Raw genomic sequence first — 19,525 nt, 5'->3', positions numbered from 1 at the left:
GCAGTAGCAGCCTTTTTTTCTCCTTCTTAGTAGCTGGTGTAGCACTGTTTTTTGACTTTCAGCCTGGGAACAGCGCTGATAACACCAATGTTTTTGGTTACTGCTCAAATGTTTAGTCTGACCAAGGACTTTCTGAGCCTCATGCTCTGCCAGGGAGGAGGGGAAGCTGGGAGGAAGCAGAGACAGGACACCTGACCCATACTAGCTGAAGAGGTATTCCATACCACAGCACATCATGCCCAGGATGTAAACTGAGTGTTACCCGGAAGGGCTAGTTCATTGCTCGGTCGGGCTGGGTATCGGTCGGCAGGTGGTATTGTGTTCTCTTCCCTTGTTATTTCTCTTATCATTATTATTATCGGTGGTAGCGGTAGTGATTTGTGTTATACCTTAGTTACTGGACTGTTCTTATCTCAACCCATGGGAGTTACATTCTTTCAATTCTTCTCCCCATCCCTCTGGGAGTGGGGGGAGGAAGGGGGGGGGGGAGTGAGTGAATGGCTATGTGTTTTTTCTGGGTTCCCGACTGGGCTTAAACCACAACACCAGAGAAATGGTAAATGCTCCATTCCTGGCAGTGTTCAAAGCCAGAGCCTTGGGCAACATGTTCTAGGGTGAGGCATCCCTGCCCCATGGCAGGGGGCTTGGAACTAGATTATCCTAAGTTTTTTTCCAACCCTAAATATTCTATGATTTTATGCCTTGCTCATTCCTCTTTAGAGGAAGAGGTGGGCTCCTAAATTAACTCTTTAAGAAATGTTAATCTTACCTGCATTGTTTGAGGAGTAGCTGTGTGCTTTGAATGTGCTAGCATTGGCATAGTCAGTAGAAGAACATACATCTGGCTCCCCCACCTGCACAAACCTAGCCTTTACCTACTCGAAGTGCTTGCTCTGCATGTAGCTCCCAGAAATTAGGACCTGAAAACATGTTGTTTTTTGTACTTATAAAATACAAATATCTGATAGTTCAGATAAAAAGATATGCAAGTGACTTGCACTCAGTTTTCTGTGCCTTTGAAAATCTGTTTTTTGTGCACAAAGCCTATTCATACTTCAACCTATGTCTGGAAAGAGGCGGTGCATGCCTAATATGGAGGAATATGGCATGTCTTCTCAACCAGTTTTGATGATGGGTTCCACTAGCTAGGACTTGTGCATATTGATTTAATTTAATCAACTAATACTTGGAACAGCAAGAAGCAAATTAGGATCTAACTTAGCAATGGTATGGGAAAAACTGTGAACCACAAGTAACTGTTTCATGTCCACTTACGTGGGTTTAGGCACTATGCCACTGTTAAAAAGAATGTTCAGATTTCTGAACTTTCTGACCTTTGTATGTGCCTTTTTTTTTATTACAGTAGCTCCAACAGATTCCAGTCTGCATTTCATAGAATGCTTAGGGTTGGAAGGGGACCTATACCTATATGTCTGTGTAAAAGTCCCTCTCCAGATTTCCTATAGACCCCCTTTAGGTATTGAAAGGCTGCTATAAGGTCTCCACACAGCCTTCTCTTCTCCAGGCTGAACAAGCCTAACTCTCTCAGCCTGTCTTCAGAGAAGAGGTGCTCCAGCCCTCTGATCATCTTTGTGGCCCTCCTCTGGACAGGAGCAGGTCCACATCCATCATGTGTTGGGGGCCCCAAAGCTGAATGCACTACTCCAGCTGAGGTCTCACAAGAGTGGAGCAGATTGGAGAGTCACCTCCTTCGACCTGCTGGCCATGCTCTTTTTGATGCAGCTCAGCATAGGGTTGACTTTCTGGGCTGCAAGCACATGCTGACGGCTCACGATGAGCTTTTCATCAACCAACACCCCCAAGTCCTCCTCAGCGCTGCTCTCAATCCAGTCTTCACCCAATCTGTAGTTGTGCTTGGGATTGCTCCAACCCAAGTGCAGGATCTTGCACTTGGCCTTGTTGAACTTCATGCAGTTTGTGCTGGCCCACTTCTCGAGCCTGTCAAAGTCCCTTTGGATGGCATCCCTTCCCTCCAGTGCATCAACCGCACCACACAGCTTGTTGTCATCAGCGAACTTACTGAGGGTGCACTCAATCCACGTTGCTGACAAAGGTGTTAAACAGCATACCTAGGTTTGGAATCCTTACCCTGATTTAGAGCATGTGCACATCTGTTTATGTGTAAGTAAATACACTCTGCAAATATTGTGATGTGAAAACTAAGTAGCCGTAAAAGCTGAAGTGGTACCACCTTGGGAGATAGATACCTTGGGGTATGGGATGAATCTCCGCTGCCTACCTCCTGCAGGGGGGATGCCAGCTTCTGCTCACTATAGTAGTGCAAATGCCTCAGAAGATAGCAACAAATGTCTTCACAGTGATCCTTGTTCTTGGGCTCCCTCAGCATATTGCTGGGATGCAGATACTTGCAGACTGTGTGCACGTACTACTGTCTCAGTCTGTTACCTTTGCAAAAAAACAGGGCCTATGAAGTTCACCAGTAGAGTGAAGGTTTGTTTATCAAAATTTAACTGTAGATTAGTAATATGTCTTAACCTCTTGTTTCTAGCTGAGAAATTGAATATGAGCTGTCAGTGTGTGCTCGCAGCCAAGAAAGCCAACTGTATAGTGGGCTGCATCAAATGGAGCATGGTCAGCATGTCAAAGGAGGTGACTCCTCTGCTGCGCTGGAGCAGGGGAAGAGTGTGAGGTATCCTGCCTGTAAGGAGAGGCAGAGACATGCGAAGAACTGTGGCTGCAACCCCATTCCCTGGGCCCCTGAGGGGGAGGAGGTAGAGAAAATTAGGAGTGAAGTTAAGCCCAGGAAAAATGGAGGGGTGGGGGAAAGGGGTTTTGAAGATTTGTTTCCATTTCTCATTACCCTACACTGATTTGATTGGTAATAAATAATTTCCCTGATTTGAGACTATTTTGCCCATGACACTAAGCGGTGAGTCATCTCCTTGTCCTTATCTCAACCAAAGAACCTTTTGTTACATTTTCTCTTTCCTGTCCAGCTGAGAAGGGGCAGTGATAAAGCAGCTCTAGTGGGCACCTGTTGTCCAGTCAGGGTCAACCCACTACAGCAGCTTAGGTAACTGGACTGTATTAGTGCCATCATTGTTTAGAGATCAGGAGCTGTGTTTATAAATGTTGTTGCTTGCAATGTGAATTCTCAAAAAATCTCAGTGGACAGGAGGGGAGAGAGAGCCAGGAGCTGTGTTTCTGTCTAAATGTAAGTAGGGAATTAAAGTTAGGTCTGCTGTTACCTCTAAATATTTCTGGAGGCACTCATCTGTCCAGGACCTTTTGAATGCTTGATAGGAGTTCAGCTACTTACTGAGAGTAGGAAGAACACTGAAAGGACCTGTTCCCACTCCAATTGTTAGGCTATTCCTCAGCTCATAGATGAGAGTATTATGTATGCTTCATATGAAAGTGATAATATATATAAAAAAGAATAAATCATAGAATCATAGAATCATAGAATAGTTAGGGTTGGAAAGGACCTCAAGATCATCTAGTTCCAACCCCCCTGCCATAGGCAGGGACACCTCACACTAAACCATCCCACCCAAGGCTTCATCCAACCTGGCCTTGAACACTGCCAGGGATGGAGCACTCACAACCTCCCTGGGCAACCGATTCCAGTGCCTCACCACCCTAACAGGAAAGAATTTCCTCCTTATATCCAATTTAAACTTCCCCTGTTTAAGTTTTAACCCATTACCCCTTGTCCTGTCACTACAGTCCCTGACGAAGAGTCCCTCCCCAGCATCCCTATAGGCCCCCTTCAGATACTGGAAGGCTGCTATGAGGTTTCCACGCAGCCTTCTCTTCTCCAGGCTGAACAGCCCCAACTTCCTCAACCTATCTTCATACGAGAGGTGCTCCAGTCCCCTGATCATCCTCGTGGCCCTCCTCTGGACTTGTTCCAGCAGTTCCATGTCCTTTTTATGTTAAGGACACCAGAACTGCACACAATACTCCAGGTGAGGTCTCACAAGAGCAGAGTAGAGAGGCAGGATTACCCCTTTCGACCTGCTGGTCACGCTCCTTTTGATGCAGCCCAGGATACAGTTGGCTTTTTGGGCTGCGAGCGCACACTGCTGGCTCATGTTCATTTTCTCATCAACCAGTACACCCAAGTCCTTCTCTGCAGGGCTGCTCTGAATCTCTTCTCTGCCCAACCTGTAGCTGTGCCTGGGATTGCTCCGACCCAGGTGTAGGACCTTGCACTTGTCATGGTTGAACTTCATAAGGTTGGCATCAGCCCACCTTACAAGCGTGTCAAGGTCCCTCTGGATGGCATCCCTTCCCTCCAGCGTATCAACCGGACCACACAGCTTGGTGTCATCGGCAAACTTGCTGAGGGCACACTCAGTCCCACTGTCCATGTCAGCGATGAAGATGCTAAACAAGACCGGTCCCAACACTGATCCCTGAGGGACACCACTCGTTACCAGTCTCCAGCCGGACATCGAGCCATTGACCACAACTCTTTGTGTGCAGCCATCCAGCCAGTTCTTTATCCACCGAGTGGTCCATCCATCAAATTGATATCTCTCCAATTTAGAGAGAAGGATGTGGTGTGGGACAGTGTCAAACACTTTGCACAAGTCCAGGTAGATGACATCAACTGCTTTACCCTTGTCCATCAGTTCTGTAGCCCCATCATAGAAGGCCACCAGATTGGTCAGGCAGGATTTCCCCTTAGTGAGGCCATGTTGGCTGTCACCAAGCACCTTGTTGTTATTCATGTGCCTTAGCATGTGTCCAGGAGAATGTGCTCCAAGATTTTGCCAGGCACAGAGGTGAGACTGACTGGTCTGTAATTCCCCGGGTCTTCCATTTCCCCCTTCTTGAAAATGGGGGTTATATTTCCCTTTTTCCAGTCATCGGGAACTTCACCTGACTGCCATGATTTTTCACGGTAGAGTATCAGAATATTGCAGTTGAATGTAATCCAAATAGTGATGCTGAGTGCAATTTACAGCATAAACAGAAAAAATGAGATATTTTCCTGTAGCTTGCAGAGCTTTTTAAAAACAATCAGAGATGCAACATTTTGGTCTAGAGCTATGTATATATTTCATTTTTTTTCCACCTAATTTTCATGTGATACTGCTTCCCACAACACACTTTTATATTTCAAGAAATCTAAATCAGTTCAGGTTTGGACTTTGAGGAAGTATGGTTTTATATTATTTTCATTATAAATAGTTAATGAATAGCACTTTACTTGTAGTATCAGTTCCAGATTTTATATGCACAGTCTGTTCAATTTTAATACTGATACGGTATATGAAACTTGTTTGTATTGCTCTGTATCTATACCTCTGACTTGAGCCAAAAATCAATGTCATGTTAACATAAAAGCCAAACCAAACACCCAAATTCTGCAGTGATATAGTATTGAGAGCCAAATCTGGGTGTGGAGTTTGGAAAATTGCTGCCAACTTGATGAGCTACTGGGAGTTTCACAATAGTCTTAATCAAATACAACGCTGCTTCTGCAGATGTCATTTCCCAAATAAATGTTTTTACCAGCCAGTAACTCACTCCCCCCCCCCCCCCCCCCCGACTCCAGGCAGGATAGGGAGGAGAATGAAAAGAATGTAAATCCTACGGGCTGAGATAAGAACAGTCCAATAACTAAAGTATAATACAAAACTACTACTGCTACTACCAATAATAATAATAATGGAAATCACAAGGGGAGAGAATATAAAACTAAAAGGGGAAAGGAAAAGAAACAATAAACCCAAGTGATGCACAATGCAATTGCTCACCACCTACCAGCTGATACCCAGCCGGACCCAAGCAGCAATCAGCCCTTCCTGGTAACTCCCCGATTTCTATACTGGGCATGATGTGCTGTGGTATGGAATACCCCTTTGGATAGTTTGGGTCAGGTGTCCTGTCTCACCTTCCTCCTGGCTTCTTGTGCCCCTCCTCAGTGGCAGAGCATGACAGACTGAAATGTCCTTGATTCAGGTATTTCTTAGCAACAACTAAAACATTGGTGTGTTATCAGCACTGTTCTCAGACTAAAGCCAAAACACAGCACTGCACCAGCTACTAGGAAGGAGAAAAATACCTGTTACAGCTGAACCCAGGACATCTTACTATCAAACTTTTTATGAATATTGTGATGGAATGGCAGAGGGCTTGTAAACTAGCTGCTTTTCATTTTATTGGAGATGAAAAGGGAAAGAAAGGGTTCATTATATTTGTAATTAAAGCAACTTCTTTAAGATGTATTATTTCTCAGAAATAGATGATGATTTTTACTTGATTAATGAAAGGTTATTGATAGATAATGAGTTATTTACTTAATAATGCAAGCTCTCTTTTTTTTCCCTTCACAGGTTTCCACTTGAGTGGCACAGTGATGGAGCCTGCAGTGCAGTCGGAGCCAGAAACTGTTTGCAGTGTAGCCATCAGCTTTGATCGTTGCAAGATTACCTCAGTGACCTGTAGCTGTGGAAACAAAGACATATTTTACTGTGCCCACGTTGTGGCACTCTCTTTATATCGGATCCGCAAGCCAGATCAGGTCAAACTGCATCTTCCCATTTCAGAGACCCTCTTCCAAATGAACAGAGACCAACTGCAAAAGTTTGTTCAGTATTTGATCACAGCGCATCACACAGAAGTTTTGCCAACTGCTCAAAAATTAGCAGATGAAATTCTTTCTCAGAATTCAGAAATCAATCAAGTCCATGGTAAGTTTGATACTTGTTCTTCCTTTTCTTTTCATTCCCTCTTTGGCTTTGAGAGCTTTTTTTTTTTTTTTGTGTCATTCAGGAGTGTGACCTCCTTAGGTCCCTTCCAATCTGAATTATTATGTGATTTTTATGGTGTTTACTAAAGAGGATTCTGTTATTGAATCTTTGCTTTAAGAGGTCTTAAAGGTCTTTTCCAACCTAGTTGATTCTATGATTCTTGATTCTGTGATTCTATGTTTAGGAAGTAATACTTTTTGGAAAAGAGAAAAGACATGTTTGTTAGATACAGCATAGGTGGAACAAAAGAAGGGAATATTTCTGATAATGAGCCTCATCTGCAGCTTAGCCACTCTCCTTAGAATCTGGTGACACTAGCAGGCCCAGGCAGGTGGTGCTGCAAGAAGGTGAATATCAGGAGCAGTGCTCTTTGCCTTTAAGGTCTATGGGGATGTGGCCACAGGCACAGCAATTGCTCTAGTTGTTGTGGAACATAATGAGAAGGTGGTTTGCAGGGCTGCCTGGTGGCAGTGAAAAGGGAAGCTAAAGTAGATGCAGGACATTAAGCAATAGAGGAAGATGCTCAGATGTTGTAAGCTGAAGGTGTGTATTGCATGACAGTTGGTAATAGCCTGAACGTAAAGAATTAAAGGGAAGGAAGAATTACTATGAGTATGCAAGTGGTGCAGAGAAGACTGAAACAGTCAAGAGTGATTAGAAAAGGAGAAGGCAAGGGTGGGAAAGGAAGAACATATGATGGCTATAATGGCTATATTGGCTATGCTATGGTTAATGTAAGAGGAGAAATGACAGAAAGGTTGTTGCAGAGTGCTTAAACTCCATCAATATTGATGGAGTTGAGCATTTGATGACTGGCCTTAGCCGCCTTCCTTGTGAAGGAGGTTACTGGGGGAACTAGTGACATGACTTACCACTTATGACATGGGTTTTGAAATAACAAAGCCTTTTAAGTCCATCAGTGGATACAAATGATGCAATATCCTTTCTTGCTTCATGACTGAGCCTCACTACAGGAAAAAAATAATTAGATGCTGTTAGAAGCGTAGGAATGTGTTGTCTATTTACTAACTTCTTCAGGAAAGCAGTGATTTATTGGAAATCCTCTCTCTGTTTGGCATGCTAATTTTCACTTGGTGTTGATTACATTACAAGAGGGTTTTGCATGTTTTTTAAGGCACAAAAGTACCTCTTGAAGATTTGTTGTGTTCCGATTTTCTCACATGACAGTGCTACAGTTGTACATATTCCTGATGATTTCAAAACTGGAGAACTGTCTAATCTGTGGGGTCTCATCTTCCGTACTGAAGACAGTAGTGGTTATGCATACTGATACCCTGAAGTCTGTTCTGCATAACTGTTAGCTTCACATTGGGTTTCAGTTCAAGGATGCTGACTCAGCTGGATGTAGATTTTTGTATCCTACTTAGCTGAGCCCTCCCCCCCCCCAAATAACTTTTGTACCATCATAGCAGAGGAAGCTGGTAAGTGTGTAAGGTTAGGAAGAGAACAGTCAGGATGACAGATTATCAGATGCATTTGTCAGCTTTAGTTCTGTCTTGTCTTAGATAAGAAACTTTCACTTAAATTAATTGGTTGCAAGATCAAAGTACATTCCTGAGAATTTGAGTGGAAATAGGAAAGTGTCGTGGTTTAAACCCAACCACAAACCTCTTTTACTCACTCCCCCCCTTCTTGCCCTCCCCCTGCTTCTGGAGGGACGGAGAGGAGAATAAAAAAAAAAATGCAACTCCCACGGGTTGAGATAAGAACAGCCCAGTAACTAAGGTATAACACAAATCACTACTGCTACCACCAATAATAATAGTGCTAAAGGAAATAACAAGAGGAAAGAATACAACACCTCAACACCAGCCGACCAATAACTCACCCCACTCCCCCCAGCCAAGCACCGACCAATACCTCCTCCAACCCTGCAGTCCCTCTACCCCTTCCGGGTCACTCTAAGTTACATCCTGGGCATGACGTGCTGTGGTATGGAATACCTCTTTGGCTAGTTTGGGTCAGGTGTCCTGTCTCTGCTTCCTCCCGGCCTCCCCTCCTCCCTGGCAGAGCATGAGGCTCAGAAAGTCCTTGGCCAGACCAAACATTCGAGCAGCAACTGAAAACATCGGCGTTATCACCACTGTTCCAAGGCCAAAAGATCAAAACACAGCACTGTACTAGCTCCTAAGAAGGAGAAAAATGACTGCTGCTGCTCAACCCAGGACAGAAAGTAACTGCAAGATTGGGGGGGAGGTCTGTTTGCATATTAATCTTGTATTAGCATTGATTTGCCATTATGTGCATATTGAAAAAGGGTCTGCCTTTTCCTGGTATAAGGACAGCCTAGCAAACCAATTTATGTTTTCCTTTTAAGGTGTACTGTTTATTTCCTGAGTGTTTAGTGCTTCAGTGACTATCTCTTTAGAAAACCATATCAATGTCCACACTTTCTCCCATTCTCTGCTTATATACAAAGCTACATACAAGTGAACTCAAATTTAACAGGGAAGAACTGTGAGAAAAGAGTTTATGTACATTTGTCTTCTCGGAAGCAGAGGTGCCTGGGAAGTTGTTTCTCTATTTTACAGGCAGATCTGGATATATTCTATTAAAACATTAATCTGTAAGGTATGTTATGAGTGCTGGTGGAGGCATTCAAGAAGAAAACATCTATTAAGATTTTCTTCAGAAGAAAGATTCAGAATATCTAGTGCTGTTCCGATATTGTAAGTTCCAAAGGGCTATTTGGAGAAACAAATGAATATGTGTTAATCTGAACCTAGTGTATTTAGCTGAAATGATGGGGATTTTAGGGGTAAATTGTAGTGTAGTGCTTAACAACAGAATACAGACCCTGTATTGGGACCCACCACGGGTCTTGATCCAGCACATACATCACAGGGAAAGCACACAATACATCTGCATCCCCCACCCATCTCGCTTCTCCCTTTGCAGCTGCCCATTTATCATGAGGATCTGGGGGATATAAATCAGGTTTCTTTTCCGGCTCCATGTCAAAAGGATCATCCAGGTCAGCATCAGAATTAACAGGCGTCAGAACTTCAGACGCAGCAACAGCAGTCTGATGAGCATGCACAAGCTCCTTCTTGGGGTCAGTAGGGTCCGGGTCAAAAAGAGTGTCTTCATCTCTGTCTTCAGTCTTTGCAGCCGCAGCAGCAACTGGCAGAGGCTCAGGGGTGGCCAGGGGTGGGGGAGACACTGAGTTCCACGATCTCACTTTTTGACTTTAACATCTCTAAAATAGTTCTCCAAATGACCAACAAATGTTTCACAGTGTCACTGCCTTTTGTGGCTGCATCCCTCAACTTAACTCGTGCACCATTCCACAAAGAGACCTCAGATATGGTAGACTCATCAGTCTCTGGATAATACGTCTTTGACCATTTCAACATTAAATTTAAGTCTGTCTCTTTAAAGGTTTCTCCCTTCACCCTAAGGACTGAAAACATCCATAAAACAGAGACTTCTTCCTTAGCGATTTTTTCCCAAGTCCCAAGCTCAAAGGCTTCTCGAACCCCCTGGATTAAGTCCTTATCCTTAATCCAGAGCAACAATCTTTTTAGCATAGCTTCATCATACGCTATCCCTCTCGCAGAGAGGATATGTCGGAAGAGTTGAAGTACTGCATACTTATGTAGGCAATTAATAACTGTCCTCCAGTCTTTAGCACTTTTTTTTTTTTTTTTTTTTTTGCTTGCTTGTTATCATCAATCACTCTATTCCAAAGCTCATCCCCAAACTTCCTCCATTTGGGTGGATCAAATACATCGTTAGGATCACGGAAACAACCTAACTCTCTCGCGTATTCTAACAGAGCCTTTAATCCCTTCGTTAAGTCCAATTCCTTATCCACTTGCCGCTTCTCTAAGAAGCACTTAAATAAATCATATGCTGCCTCTCTATCCATTATTACTCAACTTTTTCTCAACTCATAAGACATTGGCGCCAGTGCAGCTCACCAGGAGGCAGACGAAATACGGGCGGCGAGCCAAGTAAAATCTTGCTCAGGCTTTCGGAACTGACGCTGCCAGCAGCGAAGCGTTCTCTGCCTTCCGAAGGCTGCATTCTTCGGAGCTTTCCCGATCCCTGCTGTCTTCCCAGCCTTTAAAGGTACCTGGGTTCCTGTTCCAATCGGTCCGCTCCCCTCTTATTCCAGCTGTCTTCTTCGCTCAGTCAAGCAACAGCAAGAGGGTCCCTAGTTCGGGCACCAATTTGTTGCAGCAGGGAGGAATCAACACGACCATTGTGATCAATAAGCACGATTCGTTTATTGGGCTTCTACCTTCGGTTAATATAACAGTGAATATGCAAATACTAGGCACTTGATTGGTTCTGGCACAAATAAGGTATTGCGTAAACTCTACATTTTTGCAGCTACACTGTGCACCCTCCATCCTCTTTCTCATGAACTTATCGCTTAGTGTCCTTGGCTGTGATTGGTCATAGCATGTTGCTGTTTGCTGGTGTCCTTCAGTTCCTCATTATCTGGTGCTAGTAAGTCTGCACCATGTTCTACACAGATGTCTTGTTTCAGCTCGTTGATGGGAACATGACCTTTCTCTGTTAGCCACTTCTCCACAACCTATGATGGAGTAACTGCATCAGTGGACAAAGGAAGGGCTATGGATGTTGTCTATCTGGACTTCTGAAAAGCCTTTGACACAGTCCCCCACAACATCACAGATTCACACTCATTAGGGTTGGAAGGAACCTCTGGAGATCATCTAGTCCAAGCCCCCTGCCAAGGCAGGGCCACCTAAAGCAGCTTACGTGTCCAGGTGCATTTTGAATGTCTCCAGAGAGGGAGATTCCACAACCTCCCTGGGCAGCCCACTCCAGTGCTCTGCTACTCTCAATGTAAAGTTCTTCCTCATGTTGAGGTGAAACTTCTTGTGTTTTAGTTTATGGCCATTGCTCCTCGTCCTGTTGCTGGGCACCAATGAAAGAGACTGGCACCATCCTCCTTTGAGATATTTATGTGCATTAATGAGATTCCCCTCTCAGTCTTTTCTTCTCCAGACTTCTCCAGACTAAACAGACCCAGCTCCTGCAATCTCTCCTCATAAGAGAGATGTTCCAGGCCCCTGATCATCCTTGTGGCCCTCCGCTGGACCCTTTCCAGTGGTTCCTTATCTTTCTTGTACTGAGGCACCCGGAAATGGACACAATACTCCAGATGTGGCCTCACTAGGGTCAAGTAGAGGGGATCACCTCCTTCAACCTGCTGGCCACACTCCCCCCAATTCACCTCAGGGTACTATTGGCCCTCCTGGCTGCAAGGGCGTACTTCCATCTCGTAGTCAACTTAAAATTCACAAATGCTCACAGGTCCTTCTCAGCTGAATTGTTCTCTAGTAGGTCAGCCCCTAACCTGTACAGGTTCTCGGTGTTCTTCCACCCCAGGATGCAGTACCATACACTTGCCACTGTTGATGCCATCCTTCTCTCTAATTTGGAGATACATGGATTTGACGGTTGGACTGTTTGGAGGATGAGGAACTGGCTGGATGGTTGCACTCAGAAGATAGTGGTCAATGGCTCAGTGTCCAGATGGGCACCAGTGACAAGTGCCATCCCTCAGGAGCCTGTATTGGGACCAGTAGTTTAATATAGAATCATAGAATCATAGAATAGTTAGGGTTGGAAAGGACCTTAAGATCATCTAGTTCGAACCCCCTGCCATGGGCAGGGACACCTCACACTAAACCATGCCACCCAAGGCCCTGTCCAACCTGGCCTTGAACACCGCCAGGGATGGGGCACTCACAACCTCCCTGGGCAACCCATTCCAGTGCCTCACCACCCTCACAGGAAAGAACTTCCTCCTTATATCCAATCTAAACTTCCCCTGTTTAAGTTTGAACCCGTTACCCCTTGTCCTGTCACTACAGTCCCTGATGAAGAGTCCCTCCCCAGCATCCCTATAGGCCCCCTTCAGATACTGGAAGGCTGCTATGAGGTCTCCAAGAAGCCTTCTCTTCTCCAGGCTGAACAGCCCCAACTTTCTCAGCCTATCTTCATAGGGGAGGTGCTCCAGTCCCCTGATCATCCTCGTGGCCCTCCTCTGGACTTGTTCCAACAGTTCCATGTCCTTTTAACGTTGAGGACACCAGGGCTGTACACAGTACTCCAAGTGAGGTCTCACAAGAGCAGAGTAGAGGGCAGGATCTTTGACCTGCTGGTCACGCTCCTTTTGATGCAGCCCAGGATATGGCTGGCTTTCTGGGCTGCGAGCTCACACTGCTGGCTCATGTTAGTTTTCACATCGACCAACACCCCCAAGTCCTTCTCTGCAGGGCTGCTCTGAATCTCTTCTCCACCCAGCCTGTAGTTGTGCTTGGAGTTGCCCTTACCCCGGTGCAGGACCTTGCACTTGTCATGGTTAAACTTCATAAGGTTGGCATCAGCCCACCTTACAAGCGTGTGAATGTCCCTCTGGATGGCATTCCTTCCCTCCAGCGTATCAACCGAATATCCTCATCGACATAGACAGTGGGGTTGAATGCACTGTCAGCAAGTTTGCAGATGACACCAAGCTGAGTGGTGCAGATGTCACACCCGAGGGATGGGTTGCCATCCAGAGGGACTTGGACAAGCTTGAGAAGTGGACCCATGTAAACTTCATGAGGTTCAACAAGGCCAAGTGCAGGGTCCTGCATCTGGATTGGGGCAACCCCTGGTATCAGTACAGGCTGGGGGATCAAAGGATTGAGAGTACCCCTGAGGAGAAGGACTTGGGGGTACTGGTAGATGAAAGATTGGACATGAGCCAGCAATGTGCACTTGCAAATCGTATCTTGGGCTGAATCCAAAGAAGAATGGCCAGCGGGTCAAGGGAGGTGATTCTGCCCCTCTACTCTGGTGAGACCCCACGTGGAGTACTGCATCCAGCTCTGGAGTCCTCAGTACAGGAAATTCATAGACCTGTTGAGAGGGTCCAGAGAAGGGCCACAAAAGTGATCAGAGGGATGGAACACCTATGAGAAAAGGCTGAGAGACTTGGGGTTGTTCAGCCTGGAGAAGAGAAGACTCCATGGAGACTTTATTGCGGCCTTTCACTTGTTAAAAGGGGCCTATAAGAAAGTTGGGGAGAGACTTTTTAGCAGGGCCTGTTGCAATAGGATGAGGGGAATGGTTTTAAACTTTAAAAGAGGGTAGATTCAGGTTGGACATGAGGAAGACATTTTTTACAGTGAGGGTGGTAAAATCCTGGCACAGGTTGCCCAGAGAGGTGGTGGATGCGCCATCCCTGGAGACTTTCAAGTCCAAGCTGGATGTGATTCTGGGAAATATGATCTAGTTGAAGATGTCCCTGCTCATTGCAGGGAGGGTTGGACTAGATGACCTTTAAAGGTCCCTTCCAACCCAAACTATTCTATGATTCTATTCTATAATTGTTGGTACAGGAAGAAAAGCTATGTAAAATGGTAGCCATTTTCTTAATCTGGGATGCTGATATCACAGTGAAAGTTAGTAGTGCAGGAGGGATTTAATATATATATATATGACTTTTAGTAAAAGACATTACATTTATCCTGGTTTTAGCTGGGATAGTGTCCTGGGTTTAGTTGTAACAATTATATATCTTCCTAGTTGCTGATACAGTGCTGTGTTTTGGCTTTAGTCTGGGAATAATGCTGATAAAACACTGATGTTTTAGTTGTTGCTAAGTAGCATTTACCCCAGTCAAGGACTTTTCAGTCTCTCATGTTCTGCCAGTGAGGAGGGGCACAAGAAGCCATGAGGGAGCAGAGACAGGACACCTGACCCAAACTAGCCAAAGGGGTATTGCATGCCACAGCACGTCATACCCAGTACAGAAACTGGGAGGAGTTGAATGGAAGAGGCCGATCGCTGCTCAGGGACTGGCTGGGCATCGGTCAGCAGGTGGTGAGCATCACTGGTGTTTGTCTGGTTTTGGTGGTTTGTTTTGGTTCTGGTGGTTTGGGTTTTGTTTAATTTTCTCTCTCTCGGTTATTTCCCTTTAGTAGTAGTAGTGTAGTACTGTACTTTATTTCAACTCTTAAATTCGGTTTGGGTTTTTTGAGGTTGAGATTTCTCTCTTTCTCTTTTTTGTTACCTATGTTGTTGTTGTTATTATTATTATTAATAATAATAAATTGCACTTCAATTATTAAACTGTTCTTATCTCAACCCATGGGTTTTATCTTTTTTTCAATTCTCCTCCCCATCCCACTGGGATAGGGGGTAGAGTGAGCAAGCAGCTGTGTGGTATTCTAGTTGCTAGTAGTGACAAGACAAGGGGTAACGGGTTCAAACTTAAACAGGGGAAGTTTAGATTGGATATAAGGAGGAAATTCTTTCCTGTTAGGGTGGTGAGGCACTGGAATGGGTTGCCCAGGGAGGTTGTGAGTGCTCCATCCCTGGCAGTGTTCAAGGCCAGGTTGGATGAAGCCTTGGGTGGGATGATTTAGTGTGAGGTGTCCCTGCCCATGGCAGGGGGGTTGGAACTAGATGATCTTGAGGTCCTTTCCAACCCTAACTATTCTATGATTCTATGATAACTTAAGTTCTCTTTGTTTTTCGGAGTACAGTATAGAAATACAGGTAGCCTGTAGTTTAGATAGAAGACTGTTGTATGGATGGAAAGTAGGAAAGGAGGTGATAAAACAGATATAGATTGCTGATACCACCTTGCAGCCAAAGCTTTTGCTCTTGCTCTCAGAGGAAAATTTGAAGTGTAGCAATGATACAGCTTTATAGATGTTTGCAGAAAATTCCCCCCAAATAAAAGAAGCAAGCAAGGAATTGTTCTGAAATAAGTAAGTGATCTGTCTTTGACTTTTAACTCCAGTTTGTGTGTTTGACCCCTGTCTCAGTAGAATTCTAATATGTTGTTTCCTTTGTAAATTCTCATGTTCTAAAATAGTCTTCCTTTGGGGGAATTTAGACAAAATTCCCCCCCCCCCCCCCCCAACTGTGAAGATCTCCTTTGTGTTTGAAGGCTTGGTGGGGAAAACCTCAAACATTTTCAGCCATTACCTCTGGATGTGTAAGGATGAAGTCATAGCCACAACCTAATTGTCAAATACTTGCTTTTTGTTGGGTATATTCATTTAGGGGGACCTAAGTTGACTTGCTATCAGTTAAGCTTTAGCCTTCCTATGTACTTCTGAGCACATCTTCAGTAGGTGGAGATAAGCATGCAAGGAAGTTCATGGTAGAGATTATAAGGCTGACTGTTTTGTTTAGAATATGTTGCAGAAATGCTACTGTTGCTTTTAAGAGGATGTTCAATAAAATTAAGTTATGAAAAAAGACATGGAGTTTATCTTGAAAGTAGTTGTCCTGGGTTCAGCAGTAGCAGTCAGTTTTTCTCCTTCTTAGTAGCTGGTGCAGCACTGTGTTTTGACTTTCAGCCTGGGAACAGAGCTGATAACACCAATGTTTTTTAGTTGTTGCTAAGTAATGTTTACTCTGACTAAGGACTTTGTGAGTCTCATGCTCTGCCAGGGAGGAGGGGAGGCCGGGAGGAAGCCGAGACAGGACACCTGACCCAAGCTAGCCAAAGAGGTATTCCATAACACAACACGTCATGCCCAGGGAGGTAACTGGGAGTTACCCGGAAGGGCATGGGATCTTCCGGGGGGGGGGGGGGGGGGGGGTGTCTGCTTAATGTCTTCAGCAGGGTGGTATTGTATTCTCTTCCCTTGTTATTTTCTCTTATCATTATTATCATTGGTGGTAGCAGTAGTGATTTATGTTATACCTTAGTTACTGGGCTGTTCTTATCTCAACCCGTGGGAGTTACATTCTCTCGATTCTCCTCCCCATCCCTCTGGGAGCAAGGGGGGGGGGGAGGAAAGAAAGAGGGAGAAAGGGGGGGGGAGAGAGTGAACGAGCTGTGTGGCTCGGTTTAAACCACAACAGTGGTTTAAACCACAACAGTAGTACAGAGGATTTCATGGTAATTAAACGTAAGTTTGTACGGATCACTGAAGATGTATGACTAGGTAAAAATTAAAAATATTTGGGATCGTGCCAGACACAGGAAAGTATCTCAGGTGCAGCCAGAGGACTCATTACATTAGTGACAAGTGAGCTTCGAGATGCATGATCATTTACGTTCCTTCCATGACATGAACGTGTTTAACAAAGTATTTGTTTCACCAAATCCATCCCTGTTAAAGTTGGCCTTGCATGTTACCTAACATTATTTCAAACTAGTCACTGAAATCAGTAAGAAAATGTGTGTTGGGGAAGCTGCTGTAGATTCTTGCGAGTAAGACTTAATTAGGGAAAATTCAGTCCACAATGAAATCACATAATAATGGAATTTAGGTACTGAAGAGCGTGCTAATGTGTTTGAATACCTAACCAAAGGAGGCAAATAGATCATTTACACCCAAAAGGCAAAGTTATTTGGGTTTGAGGAACTTGGTTTGACAGGAGTGTTTGTGCAATTAATATTACTCATCCTGGCTCCTTCTGTTCATATTCTCTGCCCCTACAAGTTTACTATCATGGTCACTGGAGAGCAGTATAACTGAGATGACATTGGCGTGTTTGGGATCTTCATTGGAATTTCTGCACACTTAATTATGTTTTCTTTCTCTTCTGTGAAGATGACAAGATTTCTCATGAGCAGAGGATTTAAGCAAGAAAAGCACAGCCTGTTGGGTCTGGCTGATCATGCTTCAGATCCTTTTCTCAGTAATGAAGAGAGGCAGGTTAGACTAGCCTAAAATTTCTGGAGCTGTGTGAAGTTCAGGCTTTGAGCAGATGTGGTTCTGTTTGGGTGGAGCAGAGACCCTCTCAGGGATGGGGCATCCCCCTTGTCCTCTCACTACATGCCCTTGTACGAAGTCCCTCTCCAGGTTTCCTGTAGGCACCCTTTAGGTAACAGAGGGCTGCAATAAGGTCTCCCTGGAGCCTTCTCTTCTCCAGGCTGAACAAGCCCAGCTCTCTCAGCCTGTCTTTGTAGGAGAGGTGCTCCAGCCATCTGATCATCTTCGTGGTCCTCCTCTGGACTTGCTCTAACAGCTCCACATCTTTCTTGCATTGGGGGCCCCAGCACTGAATCCAGTACTCCAGATGGGGTCTCATGAGGGCTGGCTACGCTCCTTTTGATGCAGCCCAGCATGCAGCTGGTTTTCTGGGCTGCAGTCACACACGGCTGGCTCATGTTGAGCTTACCAATAAACACCCCCAAGTCATCCTCCTCAGGGCTGCTCTCAATCCAGTCTCCACCCAGCCTGTAGTTGTGCTTAGGATTGCCCCGACCCAGGTGCAGGACCTTGCACTTAGCCTTTTTTAACTTCATGAGGTTCGCACTGGCCCACCTCTCAAGTGTGTCAAGGTCCCTCTGGACAGCATCCCTTCCCTCCAGCGTGTCAACTGCACCACACAGCTTGGTGTCATGGGCAAACATGCTGAGGGAGCATTCAATCCCACTGTCCATGTCACCAAAAAGATGTTAAACAGCACTGGTCCCAATACCAACCCCTGAGGAACACCAATCATCACTGGTCTCCACTTGGACATCGAGCCATGGACCACAGCTCTTTGAGTACGACCATCCATCCAATCCACCAAGTGGTCCATCCATCAAACCCGTGCCTTTCCAGTTTAGGGACAAGGATGTTGTGCGGGACAGTGTCAAATGCCTTGTACAAATCCAGGTAGACGGCATGAGTTGCTCTTCCCTTATCCACCAATGCCGTGGCCCCATAGTAGGAGGCCACCAAATTTGTTGGGCACAATTTGCCATTAGTGAAGCAATGTTCGCTGTCACCAATCACCTCTCTGTTTTCTGTGTGCCTTAGCATAGTCTCCAGGAGGATCTGCTCCAGGATCTTGCCGGGCACTGAGGTGAGACTGACTGGTCTGTAGTTCCCTTGGTCTTCCTTTTTTCCCTTTTTAAAAATGGGGCTTACATTTCCCCTTTTCCAGTCAGCAGGAATTTCAGACTGCCATGACTTCTCAAATCTGATGGATAATGACTTGGCAACTTCATCCGCCTGTTCCCTCAGGACCTGCGGATGCATCTTGTCAGGTCCCATGTCCTTGTGCACCTTCAGGCTCCTTAGATGATCTCGAACTTGATCTCCTACGGCAAGCAGTTCTTCATTCTCCCAGTACCAGCCCTTGCCTTCTGCAACTTGGGCGGTGTGGTTGGAGCTCTTGCTGGTGAAGACTGAGTCAAAAAAGTCATTGAGTACCTTGACCTTCTCCATGTCTCCCGGGTAACTAGGTCTCCTGTTTTATCCTGGAGGGGACTCACATTTTCCTTTGTCTTCCTTTTATCCCCGATGTACCTGTAGAAGTTTTTCTTGTTGCCCTTAATGTCCCTGGCCACGTTGAGTTTTGTTAGGGCTTTAGTTTTCCTAACCTGATCCCCCTCCTCATTGGTTCCTCTATCACTTAGAGTAGGAAGTTATCATCAACACATTCCAGGAATCTCCTGGATTGCTTGTGCCCTGCTGTTTTGTCCTTCCAACTGATATTGGGGTGGTTGAAGCCCCCCATGAGGACCAGGGCTTGTGAACGTGAGGCCACTCCTATCTGTCTATAGAAGGCATCATCCACTCAGTGTTCCTGGCCGGGTGGCCTGTACCGGACCCCCACTGTAATGTCCCTCCCTTTAATCCTGACCCATAAGCTCTTGGTTGGCTCCTCATCCATTTCCAGGAGGAGCTCTGCACACTCCAGCTGATCGTTAATGTAGAAGGCAACACCCCCTCCTCATCTCCCCAGCCTGTCTTTCCTGACGAGCCTGTATCCTTCCATTCCAACACCAGTCATAGGAGGCATCCCACCATGTCTCCATG

The 19,525-nt window shown here is 45.3% G+C and overlaps 1 protein-coding gene across 5 annotated transcripts in view; it reads left to right on the top strand.

The window, feature by feature from the left end:
* Window positions 1-19,525, top strand: part of LOC136004468 (zinc finger SWIM domain-containing protein 6-like) — a 176,896-nt gene that overhangs the window by 82,141 nt on the left and 75,230 nt on the right. For all 5 annotated transcript variants that reach the window (XM_065660961.1, XM_065660958.1, XM_065660960.1 and 2 more), the window contains one exon: window positions 6,333-6,689. In XM_065660961.1, coding sequence (XP_065517033.1) covers window positions 6,333-6,689 — 357 coding nt within the window. The remainder of the gene's footprint in view (window positions 1-6,332; window positions 6,690-19,525) is intronic.

The sequence above is a fragment of the Lathamus discolor genome, chromosome W, assembly GCF_037157495.1.
Source record: "Lathamus discolor isolate bLatDis1 chromosome W, bLatDis1.hap1, whole genome shotgun sequence".
Classification (NCBI taxonomy): domain Eukaryota; kingdom Metazoa; phylum Chordata; class Aves; order Psittaciformes; family Psittacidae; genus Lathamus; species Lathamus discolor.
The sequence above is the reverse complement of the archived record's forward strand: the minus strand, read 5'-3'. Positions and strand labels throughout refer to the sequence as shown.